Raw genomic sequence first — 19,307 nt, forward strand, 5'->3', positions numbered from 1 at the left:
AAATGCCTCTATTCATTATTATTATTATTATTATTATTATCACACATCAGGAGTGTCGAGGATGATTCTGACCCTCGAAGACGTCAAACATCAGAACATGCTGATAGTCTTTCGATCGACTGAACCCCTGCGAAAAGGCGGCGTCTAGCCAGAATGAATACGAGTGAGCTGAGCCCCAGGACGAAGCTCTTGACATGGCCATTTTATGTGGAGACCGCCTATTCAAGACACCTGGGTACCAAGCGAGTTAGGCTCCTTAGGCCGGATCGAAGCTTAGTTTTGTACCTAAAAAAGGAGTGCTCGAGGCACCCATAGGCTCTAACGGGCTTTGTTCGCTTATGGCCAGATTGTGAAACATGGATTATCAGTATTGCAGATTATTGACACGAGGCATGCCTCAAACTCCGTCAAGCATAGAGACATGTATCTATTAATATTGTTATCGGAACAATGCTTCAATTGTCGTTGTTCCCTGGAGTCAGAAACGAGGCTTGTCTTAGCCACAAAACCGTGAAGGTCTAGATAGCCGATAAGGTTGTCCAAGACTTCTTCGTGCCCCTGGGCCTCGACATTATTGACGATCGTGGCTTGCGTCGAGACCCAGCCTTCAGCCAGCAGATGCCACGAGGGCCCAAGAAATTCGAAAGGAGTTACCGAACCAACATCCACATTGCTGGGCTAGGTCGCACATGGCCAGAATAATGCAAGCCACAACTCCCAGATTGAAGATGGAGCCAGGAGGATATGGGCTTTTTCCAAATAAGGCCCGATCAGGCATACCCAGCTACCAAGTAGGCCTTCCAGTTGACGGATGAGTGGCTGATGTGATACGCTTCTTGAGCCTTTGACACTCCACGGTGCACAGCTCCACGGACTGCAAGCGAGTCCTTGTTCCATACCTACTTACATCTACCCTGTGCTTACCCCACTGATGGTGACTGGACACGGCCGCCGCATCACATCAGACGGATTTCCGTTTCTGAAGGATCGAGAATATATAGTCGTGACTCGTCCGCCTGGAGCTGCATCTGACAGTAGTGACACCGTCTTCAGACTTACCTGTCTGCGAGCCCTGACTCAAACCTTCAATCTTCAAACCCGACACTTGACGCTCTATCTCCCCTGGACTGGCTCTTGAACGAAAGAGGAAATCCTGCCCAGGCCACGCCAGCAGTCTTGCGTACTCTCAAGCTTAAGCGAGCTCATCGGATAAGTGGCTTTTAGGTATACGATTTCGTCATCCACGGCCTATCACACCCCCTGGGTTTCAATTGATCAGCAGACTCGGGACCACCAGTGACACCTCCCACTGCCGATCAGAACTATCAAAGCTCTGCCAGCCGAGGCGAAGAAATTTAAATATATATCTTAAGGAAGCCATGGCTGCATATTTGTTGGGCTTTGTCTTGTGAGTTCCTCTGTCTACATATACATATATACCTCTGTTTGGGTATACCTCGCCTCCAACATACAACCATCCTCAACCACACAAGACCTACCACCATGTACAAACAGCTAATCCGACTAATACTCAGCACGGGCCTGTCCTCGAACCAAGGACCCGTCGACGACGATTTCTTCAATGAACCCTCGACAATGAGAGTTCGCCTGACGGCCGCGAACGCCAAAGAAGAGCCTCCCGTAGCCGACGCCTCGGTAACAGCGACTGCCGGTACTACTACGTACCAAACCATTGCGCGGGGTATGCCTGGCGCGAAGGTCCATTATGCTGCTGCTAGTGCCTGAGAGGAGACTGGTTAGACCACCCACAGCTCACCCACACAAGCACGACAGAACACACCTCCAGATGCAACGTTCGGATCGACTCATAATCTACCGGGTTCAAGAGAAAGCAGTGCCAACATGCACCAGCGTGTGCTTCGTGTAACTACCGAGCAACACCACAAACGGGTGTACCAGATATTGACAGTGGGGAACGAAACACCCGGCAGCCGATCCACCATTTCGACCAGAGTCTGCTCGACGATTCACAACGAATTCTAACGTTCGCTGCACGGCCGCCAACAGAGCTCAACCGCCACTCTCATGATCCTCTGGTCTGGCGTGACGGGAGCCTCTTTTCCCCAAAAGATATCGACTTTCGCCGCACACCCGCAGAATCGACGTTCTCAAGGCGTCACCAAGCTGAGCTCGAAGAGCAACAGCCTGCATGGGTCCACGACGTGTCTGCCTCGATGGTCGAGGAAGCTGCGTCCCGACTGGTGCTTTCATTCCTCCAAGAATACGAAAGCAAACGAATTGATGACGACAATTGGCTCGGTGGTGGAAGGGAGAGACATGAGCTTGGCTTTTTGGGAAGCATGGCAAGGCATGCTTGCGTCTGGCTTACTAATTAATGAGACATGAATTGACGATGTACATGAGTATCACGGAATAGACAGAAGGCGAGAATGCCCAGAGAACACTTTCCCTTCCCGCGTTGCTTTTGCAGGCTTTCTTGGATCCTCCACACGAAGAATGACACATGAGAGCGAGTTATCCGTCATGTTGGTCTCCAGAGCCCCTCTCAGCCACATAGTTCCGGAGGGGTGGTGCAGACATTCCCCTGCACTACGTTGCCCGTGCCATTCGTGAGCACAGCTATATCATAGTCGTTATTCCTGAGAACATTGCCCGTTATGATGTTATCAGTGGCCAACGCCCCAGTGTTAGTGAAGACATCATCTAGCACGACGATGGCCGCGCTCTCTGCTCCGGGAGCTCCGCCAGCTACCGTGAAACCCTCGATGACATTCCCCTTAACCACAGCATTTATGGATCCGGCGATCAAGACACCATACGCGCCGGGGGGAGGGTCGCCTTGCGCACAACGCGGATCTGTTGGCCCGAAGTGGTTCGCGGTGAGCTGTATGCCGTCGATGCTGGGATCCAGGCTCGCACCAATACAGCAGTTGGTGGCGTCGTTGTTGCTGACTTGTGCGTGGTTGGTTTGAATACAGAGCGCGATCACATAGCCTTGGATCGTGTTCTGCTTCACGGTAACGCCCCCGCCAAGGTTGTCGTCCATACAGATGCCGATGAACTTGAGATCGCCTGTCGACTCAATTGCATTGTTGTCGATCGTCGAGCCTAACGACCCGACGGAAAGAGCGCCATATTGTGCACCGTCGAACAGATGATTGCCAGTGATGGCAACATTCTCTCCGCCTACGGCCGTGATGCTCGGGCCGGAGAACCCGCGCACGTCGAACCCAGTGACTGCGACATTCTTGACCCTCCTGCCTACCGAAATCACTTTCCGGTGTTCTACGACAAAATCCGCCAGCGCGACTTGGCTTCCCACGATGCAGATTCCTGCATTCGTGTCTGGTCCAGCCAGACCTGTGCATTCATTCTGGGTAGGTGACGCCGGCGGGGTCAGAATAGCTCCATGCCCGACCAGTGTGATTCCATCAGTCTTGATGGTAAGCTGTTCCGCGTACGTGCCGGCTGTGACGATGATTTGTGAACCCGGAGGTGCAGAAGCAATTGCGGATTGAATGGATTGTCCATTTGAAACGTAGATAGGGTTGCCATGTCCTGAGCCTGTGGCGAAACTGGGGACTCCCAGAAGGATCAGGCTAAGGCCCTTGCTGAGCCACTGCATGGTTTCTGAGTTGATTTGTTTTGTTGGAAGCAGACAATTGTGACTTTCGAGTGTGTACTCGACAGAGACTCACCTTTTCGCAAGTTGGTGAGATGGGAGACAGAGGAAAGGGCGCGTCCCCTAAATAGGACAGCATTTGCTTACCTCTACCAGTGCAGCTCGTGAGAGAATTTACCTCCAACCGGACCATTGCTCGTCTGTATCCTCGTGGCCATAATTTTTGGAGGACACTTTTTTTCTTGGGAAGCTCACCTGTTGGTGACTTTGAACAAGGCTCGTATTGAATGCGGGGAAGGCACTAAAGTCTCGTGTACGGCTGAATGACACTTGTACCGCTCATGGAGTCAGGGCTAGGTCCGAACTTTGTATCTAATACAGTGTCCTAGAACTCGGTCCCTTCGGCTGGGCAAAACCTAGATGCCAACAAGATGTCGTGTATTAGCAGGAATGAAAATAGTGAAACGAGTCCTCGGTTCTGAAGTACCAGACCGTCATAGCTGCTCTTGCCTAAAATTGATCTGACCGAGCCCTGCAGGCATCCGAACCACTCCCATGGACACTTTGATGAACCTAGAATATCAGGTCAAGGCGAGCGATACGCGAATAACTTCCTTTCGTTGTCATAAGATGGTCCACGTGGTCGTCTCGCTCTCGTGTTGCAGGGGGCTCGGGAATATTACCAAAAGAAGGCCACCGCAAACACGATGTGGCTGAGGATACATCTGGAGCACGGGTGAAGCTGTCGCTTTGGAGTAAGGCTAGAAAGGACGGAGGGTTTCGGGCGATAGCTGTCTTGAGCGAAGGAAGACTCGTGGAGGTAAGTGAAGCATAAAAGAGGGAAAGGGGGCGGCTTTCGCTTTCGCTGAACTTAGAATCCAGGCAGAGGAGGGCTTAGAATGTTTTCTTTGGTCTTCCCTGCTTCGTACAACCCTTGGATGATTGCGTTACACGTGAGGGGTCACCATTCTCATACAAATTACCGTTTGACCATCGCGCATTATAGCTTGGGTGATGGCAAATGGATAGTTGTGAGCCGGAGCAGCACTTGGGTTGTAGGAACCGCCTTGTGCTTGAAGAGCTTGCCGGGGAAATTCCAACGCGTGGAAGCAGGGTGATCCAACATTGAGTTCCTGGGCAACTGGGTATCTCACCACGCATTGATTATTCGAGGCTGTAACAATACAGGGCTGAACACTGACACTGAAGCTCAAGATCAGCTTCAAAATTGAGGACAAACTTCGAAAAGCTCTGGCGTTGCTAATCGAAGAGGCGTGACCGGTGAGGATCACCGTCGGATTCAGTTGTGTTCGTTGCGACGGCTCGGCGCTGCCTGCAGCTGAAATGCTTGAAAAGTCCCATGCAAGCATGAGCAGTTAGTTGGTCGTTTCTCGTATCCGTGTTGGAAACGTGAAGAGAAAGATGATTGCTGGGATGAGGCGCTATAGAATGTGGCTGGGACTTCATATCTCGCAGTTATGCCCAAGATATCAAGTCACAAGATCAAAAAGTGTCTGGAGAACAGCTTCAGCAAACTTGCAGTCTGCTCAGTCAGGCAATAGCTGGCGGAGAAAGAGAGCAGGGGACTTTTGCTGTTACGCACCTGCCCTTTTCGAAACATGGCTAGCGGAACGGCCTATTCCGGAATAGAGCATTAGTTTCTCCGGAGCTACTCCCCTATTAAGGACGACATTTCATACAGAGGATCGAGTATTGGTTGAGCATTATCATATCACCTCGCGGACAGCTCCTCTTTGAAAATGACTGCACACCTCAACAGTGCCGTAGTATGATACTTCTTTCCCTTGATATCGCATGATCCCTGATTGTCGCATACCATGCCGGATCAGTCGGGTTTAAACGAGGAGCGCAAATGCAACATCGTCTGCAGTGGAGGACTTGGCTGACCCACACGCTGTCTCCATCCCATGAGGTCAACAACAGAGGAGAGACATCAGAACTATGGATAGATGTCTGCCATTGTAAGCACGAGGGCGAGAGCATGAGATCAGGTTGAGATAGCCTTCTTTCGCCATGGGTTCATTGATAAGCTCCATGTTAAGGCATCCTTTGCTTCGGCTCTTGCCTAGACGGCTGAAAAGAAACTTTCATGAAATGAAGTATCGCAAGGCTACGTTTTGGTCCGACTGCAACTTGTGGACCTGGTACAATCACGAGCACAACTTGGTGGGACGTCTGCCAATATTGAGCTTTGGCACGTCCTCCGCTGCTAGTTATCAACATGTTGTCCTGTCATGTGTCAAGTACACCTGAGGAACAACAATCGGGCAGCTCCGAGTAATTTCTACGCTGAGGATTCCCAGGGGTCTTGGAAGAGTAAGCTGTAGATTTCTCAGCATCAATGAACGAATGTACAGCTCGATTCCGGTGGGGAATAAGTGTCCCTGTTGGATCCTGATAGGATACATCACAACCATCACTATCATCCAGGCTCTGAAAGGCGGTTGCCATTGGGCGGTTGATCGAGCTTCCAGGGTGCTTCTCGTAGCGATGGAACATCCAGGGCGCCTGAGAAGGATCGAGATGGCATCCCGGAGAACCCCAATTCCAACAGTGTCAGCCTCCAACCGCAAATAACCCTTAGTGAAATCCGTATCATGACTTGAGACAAATCGAGTAGTGATCATGTTGATCTTATGTGTTCAACAGTGTGGGTGGAAAGAAGCTCATCTTGCTAGATGCTTGTCAAGGATAGCAAAGGTAACGTTGCTTTCTCAGACTCCAATTAGATTGCCTGCTCGGAGTCCTAGCCCGTCTGACCCTTGCCTGGTGTGACTTGGCAGCCTCTTATCAGTCCAGGGCGCATTCGCTAAGCGTCATAGTGGGATGGCAACAGGCCAATTCGACATCAGAATAGTGATGCAGAGCGTATTCACCGGTGGAACAATGAGAACGACTCCCCACGGAATGTCCCACCTCAATCCCTTTCGGACGAGATCTGCTATACACGGCAAAGTCATACAAGGCTATTTCCACTGCAACGTTGTCTGTTGACCCACAGCACTCGATCACTCCAGACGGATGGGATATAATCCTATCAAGTCCGAAACTCACTTTGGCTTCCAGGTGCCGACCCAAATTTCCTCGAAACTTGACATTTCTAACCAATATGTCTTCTGGTGCTGCCGGCGTCGAGGCTGTTGAGCCCTCGAAGGTTGCTGTCACTGCTGCTAGAGAGCCAGATCTCATCGATGAGAAGCAGGTCCATGATCTGAAGGATTCGGGTCGAGTGTCCGATTCTGACGAAGCTTTGGACGATGTCCTTGTTGGCCCTAATGGAGAGCAATATCCGACGAAGGAGGAGTTGCAAACTCTGCGGCGAACCCACGGGCATGTCCCGTTTCTGCTTTACAGCATAGCCTTCGTAGAGCTGTGTGAAAGGTTTGCGTACTATGGAACAATCCAAGTCTGTACGTATTGAGCCCCGGTGCACGCAATCAGAACATGCCCACTAATTCGGACAGTCAACAATTATATCAACTGGCCACTTCCACCAGGTTCCAAGACTGGATCGGCTGGGACAGACGGTCAAGCTGGAGCGCTGGGTTATGGGACTCAAGCTGCAACCGCCTTGGTCCTCTTCAACTCTTTCTGGTCATATGTCATGCCAATGTTTGGAGGGTACGTTGCCGATACATATTGGGGCCGCTACAAGACCATCAACTTTGCTATCGTCGTTGCAACCCTCGGACATATCATTATCCTCGTTTCTTCAATCCCAGGTGTCATCGAGAAGTCCAGCACCGCCCTTGGTGTCTTCTGCTTAGGACTTATCTTCTTCGGTATTGGCGTGGGATTCTTCAAGACGAACATCTCACCACTTATCGCCGAACAATATGAGTCCATGCATCCTCGACCAACGGTGTTCGTGGAGCCCTCTGGAGAGAGAGTGATCCACGATCCTATCATGACGATCTCCCGGATCTATATGCGATATTATTTCTTCATTAACGTCGGAGCCTTAGGCGGGCAAATTTCCATGGTTTATGCCGAGAAATACGTCGGCTTCTGGTTATCTTTCCTGCTGCCCACCATCATGTTCATGTTCACCCCTCTCGTTATGTTGTGGGCCCGCAACAAATATATCCGAAAACCCCCCACTGGTGATGTCCTGTATAAAGCAGTCCGCCTCATCGGATTCGCCATGAAAGGACATTGGACCCTCAACATTAAGAATCTTGTCGCTAGAATCGGGAGTGATGAGCTTTGGGAGAACGCCAAGCCGTCCAAAGTGGCCAATAAACCAAAGTTCATGACTTTTGATGATGCTTGGGTCGATGAAATCCGCCGTGGCCTCAAGGCGTGCGGCGTTTTTGTTTTTCTACCCATCTACTGGTTGGTCTATAACCAGCAGACGGGAGCCTTGATCATTCAGGCTTCTACGATGAAGCTTGGGGGCGTGCCCAATGATATCGTCAATAATTTGGACCCCATCACCCTCTTGATTTTCATACCCATACTGGACAAACTCGTTTATCCCGCAATTGCGAGAAGAGGCTGGCGCTTCACCCCAATCAAGAAGATCACGGCGGGCTTCGGCATGGGATCTCTGAGCATGATCATTGCTGCGATCATTCAGCATTATATATACGTCAAGTCTCCCTGTGGCGATCATGCCACTGACGGAGACTGCATTGCTGAACTTGGACCACCTGATTTGTCCGTCTGGATTCAAACACCAGCATATGTTATAATCGCCATCTCCGAGATTTTTTGTAACATCGTTGCATTAGAATACGCCTTCACAAAAGCCCCTAAGAACATGAAATCCTTTGTAACGGGACTTTATTGGTTTACCAACGCCTTCTCGAGCGCCCTTGGTCAAGCGTATGTCCCACTGTCGAAGGATCCACTCTTCACCTGGTTGTATACGTCGCTTGCTTGCATCAGCTTCGTGGGCATGGTTGCCTTTTGGTTCACCTTCCGCGGTTTGGACAAGGAAGAAGATGCCCTCAATGCCCTCCCCGAGAGTACCTATCAGGGCCGAAAGGGAAGTATCGTAGATGTCGAGGCGCTCAACGCGAGACAAGCCGAGCAAGACAGAATCAGAAAGGCGCAAGGCTTCTAGACGAGATGTCGAAGGTCAAGAATCTGAACGTGCAAAGGCTGTGGTTGAATCAACTTCCTAGTAAGGCCATTGATGTTATGACTCTGCTAGTCTTGAAAGCTCATCACAGGCAGTGAACAACAAGAGTTCTGTTGCAAGCTAGGCCATTGGTTACCATTGTAGTCAATAAATTATGATCCGGGTCAATATCTGCGAGCTCCTCGTGGCCATCTTGCTTCTCGTTCAAGTTGTTTTAAAGCCTTTACTACTACGGGTAGATACCTGGAATGGGATTAGGCCCAGGGGAGCGGCCCGTTCGGGAGCTTATTGGATTGGGTGGCGTCATCTGGGAAGGGATGAGGTCTCGCTGTCGACCACGCAAATCTCACTGGCAGACATCAACTCCAGTGACTCGTGACCCGTCAGTCCTGATAATGACCTTGGAGCGATGCTGAGGCCCGGGCGATATTACTTAAGTAATTGTTGGAGCAGTCTGAGTCTTTCAGATACAGCAATACATTCATTGCCAGATTGCGAGTCTTGCGCCTTCCAACAAGCTGCCTGCTTTCTGGAAATTGTGCCCATCGTAAGGATCAGCTTGCAGGTCCTTGGAACCACGTCTCAAATTCAGTCAGATCAGACCAAAGCTAGACTATGTCAGGACCTTCTCTTGTCTAGGTCGCCCAGGTTGCTGAGAAAGATAAATCCTCAGGCAGAGCAAAGAGTACGTTGAGCTCAGCTGCGCCCAGCGAGGCTGCGAAACCAGTCGAACGGGATCGACATGTGGTTTTTCCCTCGGTAGAGGAAAGCAATGAGAGTAAGTTAGGTCATGCAAGGCTGCTGTGTAGTAGAGCACGCTACATTTGGCTCAGAATCATTTCAATATCGCTGCCTGACTTGTCACTTCAAGTTCACTTCACTTCACTTCACCTCACTTAACTTCATGCATTCACTGCCCATGGATCGGTGCCTAATTCCGATGACTTAAAACACCCATATTCTTCGCTTCCCTCTTCCTCTTCCTCTCTTCCTTTCCTTTCGACGACAACTTTTCTTTCGATCCGCATAACAATCATGGATCGCCGTGTCCACAAACCCGTTGGCATCGCCAATGGCGTCATCAATGCCGCTGCAAAATCAACTGTTCAGTTGCACTGCGTTCCCCTTGTTGGCCAACCGATGCCAGTTTCAGTGGTGCACGATGCCAACCGAATCTTGAACGTCATAACAGAGATTGTTCACGATCCTGGTTGCTTAGCCAACAGCCCCATCGATGCACTCCTCGATCCCTCTACACTCATTCTCACTGTAAGGACGGCTCTTGCTTACGGTGAACCGATCTCACTTGAACTTCTGCGTGATGCCAGCCGACATTTTGGCCACGATTGCCTTGCGTACCTTGAGTCTCAACATTACGATATCTCAAAGACAGTCTCTATCAACAACATACAATACTATGTTTTTCGAGGTGAAAATCAAGAGATATCTGATTCAAAGGCTTCCGTCCAAGTTTTCCGCCAACCAAACAATACTACGGTTGACGGTATCAAAGACTGTAGCCATGGAACGCAGAATGATGGATGCCAACGTGTTCTCGGTGGTTCGAACCCAATAAACCTCGACCGCAAGGACAAATTACTGTAAGTTGTCCTTTCCATCTCATGGACCAACGCAATACTGATTGGTAGTAGCAAGCACCAACACCAAAATGGCTTCTCTGCCGATACCCCTGTCCAGCATATTGTCAAGGACGAATTGACCTGCAATATGTTGACTCGGAATGGCATCAAGCATCTTACATGTGTTGAAGTTTCCGTTTTCAATGAATTCAAACAATTCGCAGGCAAGATCGACCTTCTCGTTCAATCTCAACCCACTCCACGAAAGAAGACCCTTTGCCTGCTTTGGCCTATAATCATGGTCATTGACGCACAACATAAAGCTTCAAGAAGTTACGAACACACAGCACGGCGCAACCAAGAAGGAAGGCAAGACTATCAATCAACACGTTTTGTCTCTCCCTGCTTGACTGGTAACACCGTACCTGATCTTGCAACTCGTGTGGCTCGACAACAGACTCTGACCCCAATCTTGATCTACATTGCTAGCACCAAACGTTCTGTCCAAAAAATACATCTTGCGCTTCAACAGCTCACTAGGGGCACTATCTTGCGTTGTGAAGTCTTTTCGGTGGCATGAGTGACGGATTCGAAGTCCCGCAATATGCCGCTGACTGCCACGTCGTTTCAGTTACCGCCGGTACTATCGCTAACCTGATAGTCCAGAACAAACTCCGCCTGGACCGCTTGAGGTTTCTCGTCATGGACGAATGTCATACGCTACTGAAGCTTGACATTGCAACTAGCAAACGTAACTGGATGCGGAAAGCATTGCTCCGGGCTTTCTTCCTAGCAGAAGGTTGGAACCATTCTCGAAACGGACAGCATGTCACAAGACTGTTCATGTCGGAAATCCTCGATAATGACCAAGAGGATGTCGTCGAACAATGGACCAGACCAGGCGCACTCAAATCCATCGTGTGCGGTCTCACTCCGACATCTGCTCCGTTGCCTGGAACTAGGGCTACTTCTGCTGCTGGAGCCCGCCATCCTCAGATTCCGGAGTCCTCATCAAGCTCGTCGAAAAAATCCAGTTCGACAGCTCTCGATGGTGTCGCTCCGGTGAATTTGGCGAGTCCATTTCTTGCACATCTTCTGACCCCACCGGAGAAATCAATAGCGTCGAGGGCTGCTATGAAGGTCGAAAGCCCAACGCTCATGGATCTTGAGACACCTTTGGAGAATTCAATAATGTCCAGGTGTCTTATTCCTACGAAATTCGAAAGTCCTCTGCTCATAGATCTTGAAACACCTTTGGATAACTCAACAGCATCTGATGGTGTTGCTCCTGGGAGTTCTGAAAGTCCGTACCTTGCAGATCTCAAATCCCTTCAGGAGCACCCAACCTCTGAGGGTGCTGCTTCAACTGCTGGGAACGGAAAATCAACTTCCTCTGAATCCAACAGTGAGAGTGTTAATATCAAAAAGGCAATTGTAGCATGGTTTCGATCTATCCTACCCAGGCGAAAAATGCGTCAGAAGATGAACTCCCCCCCCTCCCCCCGGAAAGCTGAACGATACAAGTCAGCCGGAAGAAGCATCAGCACAGCACTCGCCTATTAATGTTGCCCAATATTGGCAATGAGTTCGATACGGGGATGAGCTCTGTGCTCTGAATGGTTACAATCGGTAAGGGCGGAGCATCAAAACCACTGTTGGAATATGAAAGCATTGAAATTCAGAAGATGGAGAATCATGAAGTATCCATGCACTCAACAAATAAAGGAGGCTTGCAATCTCGAACCCCAATGGTCAGACACTCCACTTCAGATAGATCCCGAGTCAAATAAAATTATAATCGACATCAATATTCCGTGCTCACAGTAATCTAACCCATCTGGCGCCCATTGTCGTGGTCTTTGAGTGTGACTCGCCATATCCCCGTTCTTTCTCCGTAAACAGCAAGAATTGCGATCTTTGTATAGTTGAATTGAGTCACCCGAGGCTCCAAAGCTCCCCAGAAGCACCGCTCGACGAAGGCTCTCAGTGATTTCCAGGACAACAAGCAACGACCCTTCGGAGATGACAGATCTGGATCAAGTCAATACACAACTCGATTAGCAGCCCGGATTTGGAAAAAAACAAGAGACAGTGTACAGGAATCAGTACCGGGCACACAATTCGGATATTAGAGTCTGTCAAGATCAAGGTGCGCAGCTTGTCGGCGACGCCGAACAAGGCAGAGACACTTCGCAATGGTGAGAAAGGATGGATATCGGGAGCGCCTCCAGAGGAATGAAAGTACACAATGAGATGTGCCTTATCATTGCATGCTTAGTGCTGGGAGGGACACTTGGTTTGCTTCTGCAGGTGAGGGATGTAGAAAATTGCAACAAGATCATCGAAACCACCACACGTCGGTGTATCCATAGACTTTGCGTGGGACAGACGCTGGGAATGTCATGGGCATCCCAGGTAAGTAACCCTCAAAGCTGTAGTGAGTGTACCATCAGCACTCACTCACCCAGCGGCCCTGCACAATCTTGTACAACAAATCCTACATCATCCGACGAGAACCAAAAAAAGACATGTGGTCAAACTTCCCAGTCGATCAGTCCAAGAGCCCCAAAAAAGATAGATGTATTGCCGGCGCCCAGATTCGAACTGAGGTTTCTCCGAAGGTGATTTTTTTCAGGTTAATGCGCGACTTAACAGAGATTTGTGGAGAGGCTCCTAACTCAGGACCAGGTTATTGTGCGGCCACTTACCGAGTTAGCCCGAAGGCCCTATCTCGGCTCTGAATTTTTTTCACGGAGCGTGCTAACCACTGCACAACGCCAGCAGGTATTGATAGTGATTTTGGAAGTCACTCTTGCCAGTGATTGTTGACAGAAACTGAAGACTTTAAACCTAAGTATCAGAGAGACTTGGACGCGGGACTAGCCCTACCAGCGCAGTGAAGTGACTGTTTGTGTGACAGCCTTGTCTACCGCGGTGGACTGTCCACTGGTTTGGGACAAGGCGCTAGGCTGGAGGTTGTGGATCGATAAGGATGCTGAAGATGGTCAACATATATCGTGCTACCATAGCGGCCATGTAGACGTCAAGTCGATATCTTCTCCTTTGACCGAGCGCCCAATCGGTACAGATACCCCATCCATGCTTATCTTACAAAGGCAGTTTGGAAAAGTGGCGGCTATCTCTGACCTCTGGGTCATTGCTTGACAATGAACAGGTAGTTTTTGGTATGAACTTGAAGTAGGAATGCAAACAGTAAGGCTAGAGTAATTGTTTGTTGCCATTGGTGTTCTTGAGGAAAGCAAAATGATGCTTTATTCGCCTACACAATCGTATCTTCATTTATCAACTCGCAACTCTTGAAGGCATAGATATCATATCAGGGTTGAATCTGACTTCTAGGAAACGAGAACCAAGGTCGTCGGCTTGCAGAGTTCTGCCGGAAAGTAACAGAACGGGCCGACAGGACCATGTTCCTCGTGATCGCACTGCGACCACAGGCCGAACACGCCTCCTGATCTGACGCCACCGGGCTGGATGCCTTCCAACTGCCATTGATCTTGACCAGCGTAACTGATGATGTACCGCCATCGAACTTCTCGTCCCCCTGGCATCAGGAATGCACAGCCGCGGAAGCCAATTGAGGGACGTTCTAGTCCCGCACTCGCTCGAGAGATGCCCGAGAAGTATAGGGGAGGAAGGTCAGTGGAGAAAGGGAGACTCGTCTTGAGCACTGGGTCGGAAGATATAGACTGGTCAATCTTGAGTGAAAGTCTCATTAGATCGCCGCACGCCTCGTGTTCGCGGTCCAACGTTGGGCGTTCGCTCTCGGGAAAGTTTGCAGCATTAAATGCGAAGAGGTCGGCGTAATCGAGGAATGAATACGTGCCCAACCATGACCCTGTAACGCGAGCCCAGTCTTCCGGCACGGTGGGATCTGCTAGAGTGCGGTGCGGAATGGAGTAGGCAAATCCTGAAGGTAGGCTCAACTGACTTTCGACGCAGAATTCAAAGTTGCGTCCGATGACAGAGCAGACACCTTCGAGCAAAGACCAGTCGACTCGACCGGTGCCGTCTCGCTTGAAGGGACCATAATCGTTGTCTGGTCCGGTGAGATGCCAGTTGTAGACTTTGCGTCGGGCAATTCCCCGAGCCCGGTGCTCGATGCGTTCTCTGATGGTGATGCCATTGAGAACGTGTAACCGAGATGCAGATTCTGGACGGTTGTGTTCCTCATCAGCCACGACCATCGAGCGTGTGATCCTCGATTTTGGACTCCTGCCTGAGTCGTGAATTAGAATCTCTATCCCCGCACGATATCGATCATAATCGGCGAGGATTTTCAGATTGCGAGACAGCGTTCTGTCATCGAGTGATGGTGAAATGCCTTGTCTGATATCACGGGTGTTTGGAGTGAATTTAGCGGTGTCGAGAATGCTGAGTATGGTGTCGATGAATTCTTCGGAACATGCCTGGTCCTCTGGAAGAGGGGTTTTCCGGGATCGCAGCGCATTGAGAGCTACGAGTCTTCGTCTCAATTCTCGAAACCAATCCCAATTCTGTCCTTCTTTCGTCCGGTCTTGGTTTGGCATCATCGCCCAAGCATCGGACGGGTCATCAAAGACCTGCAAGAATACGGCCTTCCATAAAAGTTGATTCTGCGCACTGGTCAGTTTGTCGGCTGTTTTGCAGGTTTGTTTGAACCGAGTAACAGTGAGTGCATCGAGATGGGCCAGAATGTGGCTCAAGAGCTCCTGGGGTAGCTCCAAGAGTTCTATGCTTGATGTTTCTGAAACAGACATTGTGGAAGAGCTATCGTGGTCAACCACGCGAAGCTTGCTGATAGAATCAGTTGATGGTGGAAAAGGATGGATAAATACCCAATTCGAAGACAGGTACTTTGATTAATTGACGTTGGAACCATGCTACCCTAGAAATCGGCATCGGAGTTAAGGACATTAATGGGCCATTAGAGGTTGTGTTACACTTCGGCCTTTGGATGCCTCGCACGTATTGATCAATTCTTGACTTGGGACTGCTACAGATTCCCGAGCGTTGCTATTCATGAGGTACTTATTAATAGTCCTCCATGACGGGATGATTGAACATGCCTGTGATCTGGGCTTGTTATCCAGGCCTAGACTGACAGTGACAGGTCCTGGTTGCGGGGGAGCTATCTCGTGTCGTCGTATGGAGGAGGGCATTGTTGTCCTACATCAAAAGATTGCGAAAACAGAAGCAGTGTCAGCAACATCCGCTCGAGGTTATCATTAATACTATATGATTTCATCCATATGTACGTTGTCAGCCTGCCATGGTCAGCCGGTGCACACGATGATTGATTCTTCCACAACTCCCTCCTCTCGACCCGAAAGCGAGAGCCAGTCAGACCCTCAATCCGAAGGATGAGATGCCAATCCTTAGGCGGCTTTAGGCGCTCCCTCACCCGCACCGCCATGGGACAATGGGGGCCAACACCCGCCATCCACCGCCTGCGTTGCGCCTGCCAAATCGACTAACCATCCTTGTAGGCAGTTCAATCTCTTGCTTCCTCCTCCTTGTCCAGATGATTAGCGGTTTGCTTGTGGTGCCACCACCAATTAACGACCGGCACAGCCTCACACTGTCATTGTTCAATTGAGCAATGCCTCACTTATATCACGGCCTTGATTTCTATATCATGAAAAGATACCGGCAGTATCGAAGCAGATCATAATCTTGCACATTCCTTTGTTCGCTCCCCTACGCTGTACCTCCTTGTTCAAACCCCACTCCAAGCGACCTGATTCAACCCCTCCATCCCTCAAAGCTGAGTCTTCAAAGTGCTGACCATCAGCCGAAACTGCAATTATGCCCAGTCTAAAGGAACTGTTGAAAAAGAAGGACAAGATCGATAGTAGCGAACAGCTGCCACCACATATGGTGCAAGCCAATGAGTTTACCTTCGTCCGAACAGACACCCACACAGAAGAGTACATCAAGCCCCCTGCCTTTGGCGGTGATGACACTCAACACTCTAGAAATGCTCCACGAAGTCCTTCCGCCTCGAGGAAATCGTTCAGTCGCTTTCGTAATAGTGTGAGCCCTGCTGCATCAGATACCTCGTCTCCTGAGAAGGAGAGGAAAGAAGGACACAGGAGGCTTTCACACGTTTTGCGCTTGAACAAAGATCGCTCTGATAGCACCAGTTCGGTCAATCTGCCAGCCGACCTACCGACCATTGACGATGCCTACACCGATTCAGGAGATCGTCAGGAGAAGGAAGCCAGGTGGGAACAACGGGCCACCATGCTCGCGAGCAAAAGCCCTGTAATAGGCTCCCGACCTCCAACCGGTGACATGGAAGGTCTGAGCATTGGAGCACCTCCTTCACCTCGCCCTCGCAGTATCAATGATCCCATAAGCGATGTCGACATCCAGGAAGCCATCCGCTTACATGAGACGGGCGAGTTGGAGAGAGCCACTCAAATGTTTCACATCCTCGCACAGCAAGGCAACGTCCTTTCCCAGGTTCTCTATGGGCTCTCTCTGCGGCACGGTTGGGGTTGTCAGCCAGATCCTAAAGAGGCCGTGACTTACCTCTCAGCCGCAGCGTCAAATTCGGCCACCATTGAGTCTGACGCCTTGAAGGCTGGAATGAAAAAGGGTGGTGCGGCAAAAGGCGAATTGGTACTCGCCATTTTCGAACTAGCAAATTGCTTTAGAAATGGATGGGGTGTTCCTATTGACAGAGTCGCAGCCAGACAATATTACGAGACTGCCGCAAATTTGGGTGACACCGACGCTATGAACGAGGCAGCTTGGTGCTATTTGGAAGGCTTCGGCGGGAAAAAGGACAAGGTAAGACTCAGATTTTTGATTTCCTATCTCGATTCTTCCTATTGCATGACATCTATTGCACCCCGGGAACGACAGACACGATATGCACCTTGAACAGGATACATCACAAGTGCTCGATGACCACTGCCCGGCTTCATCAACTCCAAGACAACACGTGATCGCCAGCTGAGGCAGTGAGTGCATGCTATGGCAGGATTTTGAGCCTCATCACTCCATGATACGAGATCATTGTTTGAAGCAGGCCAGTAATATTCGGACGACTACATTCCTCCCCATCATGCAAGCCTAGTCGTGGACCGCATGGGATATTTCGACCAGTTTGGCCAAACACCGCCCCCAAATACAGTCAATACGCCGAATACAGTAACCTCTTTCGCAGCTTCACTTTGGGCAGCAATGCATGCAGGAATCCCTCAGGCCCATCAACCAGTCAACATCAACCCTGGAAGCTCGCGTCGTCGTACCTTGCATTAGTGTCTATCAGTTTCACTCCACATCCCACGAATCACGACCGTTGTTTTTTCGCTCAACTCGGAGAAATATCTGAATCTATTTACTGACTTCATCGCCCACTTGTGAATATAGTTTAAAGCGGCACAGCTCCTCAGATTGGCGGAAAAAAGTGGCGCAAAGACCTTGGGGAATACCTGGTAAGTTATCCAAAATTAACATCACCCGATACCCTTCACCCTGCTCTCTGCAAGTTTCATTGTTACCCGAACGCCTGTCTCCAACACAACGCTATTTCTCAAGATCGCGACCACCTGCTTGGCTGGAGATTCATCCTGAAACTTGTGGCATCCCGGTCTCAAGTCTGCTTGATTGAATTTCGTCCTTATCCACTATTTTCGTTTCTCCGCCCATCCCCATTTTCCACTCAATCGGGTCGAAAATCAAAATGGGTGCCAGGAATCTCGATGCCAAGAGATGTCTCATTGGGTTAAGGAGTCTGGGTCAACAACACTGCGACCACCGACCGCCCATTCGACCCGGACACCGCCCCTGCCTGCCTTACCACCAAACCACAAGCTGGCCACTGATGCTGCCACACCATCCTTTGCCACTCAATGGCCTTCCTAGCTACTTACGGCCGTTTCTCTGGCTCCGCCAATTACGAAAATTGTGGTGGCTGGGTTCATACCTTTCTATCATTGCGAAGCCTGGGAATATTCACTATCCATTCCGAGACATAAGGAAGGGGCTGACTCGACACTGTTTTAGCATATCCTCGCTTGCGTCTGATTTGAATGCTTTATCCAATGTTGCCTCCATCTGCGACCCATCCACACTACATGAACTTGCTTTTTATCGAGAGCAATTGCTGACGTATTACTATTTCTCGAAACAGGATCTGGAAGGAAAAGTATGACCCACCGAAATGAACGAAGAAAAGAACAGTACTTGTCCTTTCGAACACACCGACAGGGTCGCGGGTTGCAAACCCATTTCCCTAATCCACCCCGTATCCTCATCACAAATGTCAGGTTTAAGGCCAATCAGGCTTATGAGGAAATGGAAGTCCGGAGCGAATTATATGTACGCTATACCATGATGCACCCAGAAACAAGCCATTCATATCCGGCCAACGTAACTACCGAATCAATATCCCGATGCGACCGACAGTCTCGAACATCAGTTATACTATTTGAAGAGCGCCCGTATTGCTCCGGGGGCTCTATCCCTCCATTTCCAATCAAGATTCTGACCTCGCCAAATATACTCAACTACCAGCTTAAAATCTACTATCAATGAATTAAACGAATGCCAACTTTTCTCCCCATTTCCAAGCCGTCGTTTGAAGACATGGATTCCCTGACCGCATCCTCTGAAACTATTATATCACGATCCGATGACGAATGTACCTCCGTTCCTCACCTTTGCTTCTAGCGTTTCCAAAACCCGGTTTCCCCTTCAACGGTTCCAAGGAAGCTTGGTCCGAATGTGACTCCATCCCTGACGAAGAATAGTTGGTGAACAAAGACTAAAAGGGGGGGCAAGATCGAATTGATCCGGCCCCCCTTGCGCGCTCAGCGCAATTATAGCAGTCATCGGACTGCCAGAGTCCATGAAATCTGAGAGAACATAGGTCGTCCATGATGATGTGCGCCTTTTCGTCTCACTCCACACCAGTATACCATTCCGTGGATATTCTTGGGTCTTGTGGGGCCCTGCGCCGCAACGCTCACTGTCCATCTAGATATTCTCTTCTCGGCTGTTG

The 19,307-nt window shown here is 49.9% G+C and overlaps 6 protein-coding genes across 6 annotated transcripts; 4 read left to right on the forward strand and 2 right to left on the reverse strand.

Moving 5' to 3' along the window:
* Positions 1–1,503: 1,503 nt before the first annotated feature.
* LTR84_001594 (uncharacterized protein) lies at positions 1,504–1,746 on the forward strand (the record flags this gene model as incomplete). The annotated part of the gene is made up of 1 exon (XM_064845217.1): positions 1,504–1,746. One exon carries the CDS (start codon positions 1,504–1,506, stop codon positions 1,744–1,746), a length of 243 nt encoding a protein of 80 aa, XP_064707475.1.
* A 781-nt stretch (positions 1,747–2,527) lies between these two features.
* Positions 2,528–3,607, reverse strand: LTR84_001595 (uncharacterized protein; the record flags this gene model as incomplete). The annotated part of the gene is made up of 1 exon (XM_064845218.1): positions 2,528–3,607. One exon carries the CDS (start codon positions 3,605–3,607, stop codon positions 2,528–2,530), a length of 1,080 nt encoding a protein of 359 aa, XP_064707476.1.
* Positions 3,608–6,734: 3,127 nt separating this feature from the next.
* Positions 6,735–8,693, forward strand: LTR84_001596 (uncharacterized protein; the record flags this gene model as incomplete). The annotated part of the gene is made up of 2 exons (XM_064845219.1): positions 6,735–7,035; positions 7,090–8,693. The coding sequence occupies 2 exons, from the start codon at positions 6,735–6,737 to the stop codon at positions 8,691–8,693; spliced, it is 1,905 nt and encodes a 634-aa protein (XP_064707477.1).
* A 1,053-nt stretch (positions 8,694–9,746) lies between these two features.
* Positions 9,747–11,854, forward strand: LTR84_001597 (uncharacterized protein; the record flags this gene model as incomplete). The annotated part of the gene is made up of 3 exons (XM_064845220.1): positions 9,747–10,312; positions 10,364–10,788; positions 10,953–11,854. 3 exons carry the CDS (start codon positions 9,747–9,749, stop codon positions 11,852–11,854), a joined length of 1,893 nt encoding a protein of 630 aa, XP_064707478.1.
* Positions 11,855–13,647: 1,793 nt separating this feature from the next.
* Positions 13,648–15,051, reverse strand: LTR84_001598 (uncharacterized protein; the record flags this gene model as incomplete). The annotated part of the gene is made up of 1 exon (XM_064845221.1): positions 13,648–15,051. The coding sequence occupies one exon, from the start codon at positions 15,049–15,051 to the stop codon at positions 13,648–13,650; it is 1,404 nt and encodes a 467-aa protein (XP_064707479.1).
* Positions 15,052–16,099: 1,048 nt separating this feature from the next.
* LTR84_001599 (uncharacterized protein) lies at positions 16,100–17,182 on the forward strand (the record flags this gene model as incomplete). The annotated part of the gene is made up of 1 exon (XM_064845222.1): positions 16,100–17,182. One exon carries the CDS (start codon positions 16,100–16,102, stop codon positions 17,180–17,182), a length of 1,083 nt encoding a protein of 360 aa, XP_064707480.1.
* Positions 17,183–19,307: the final 2,125 nt, after the last annotated feature.

The sequence above is a fragment of the Exophiala bonariae genome (genome assembly GCF_035927105.1).
Source record: "Exophiala bonariae strain CCFEE 5792 chromosome Unknown scaffold_10, whole genome shotgun sequence".
Taxonomy (NCBI): domain Eukaryota; kingdom Fungi; phylum Ascomycota; class Eurotiomycetes; order Chaetothyriales; family Herpotrichiellaceae; genus Exophiala; species Exophiala bonariae.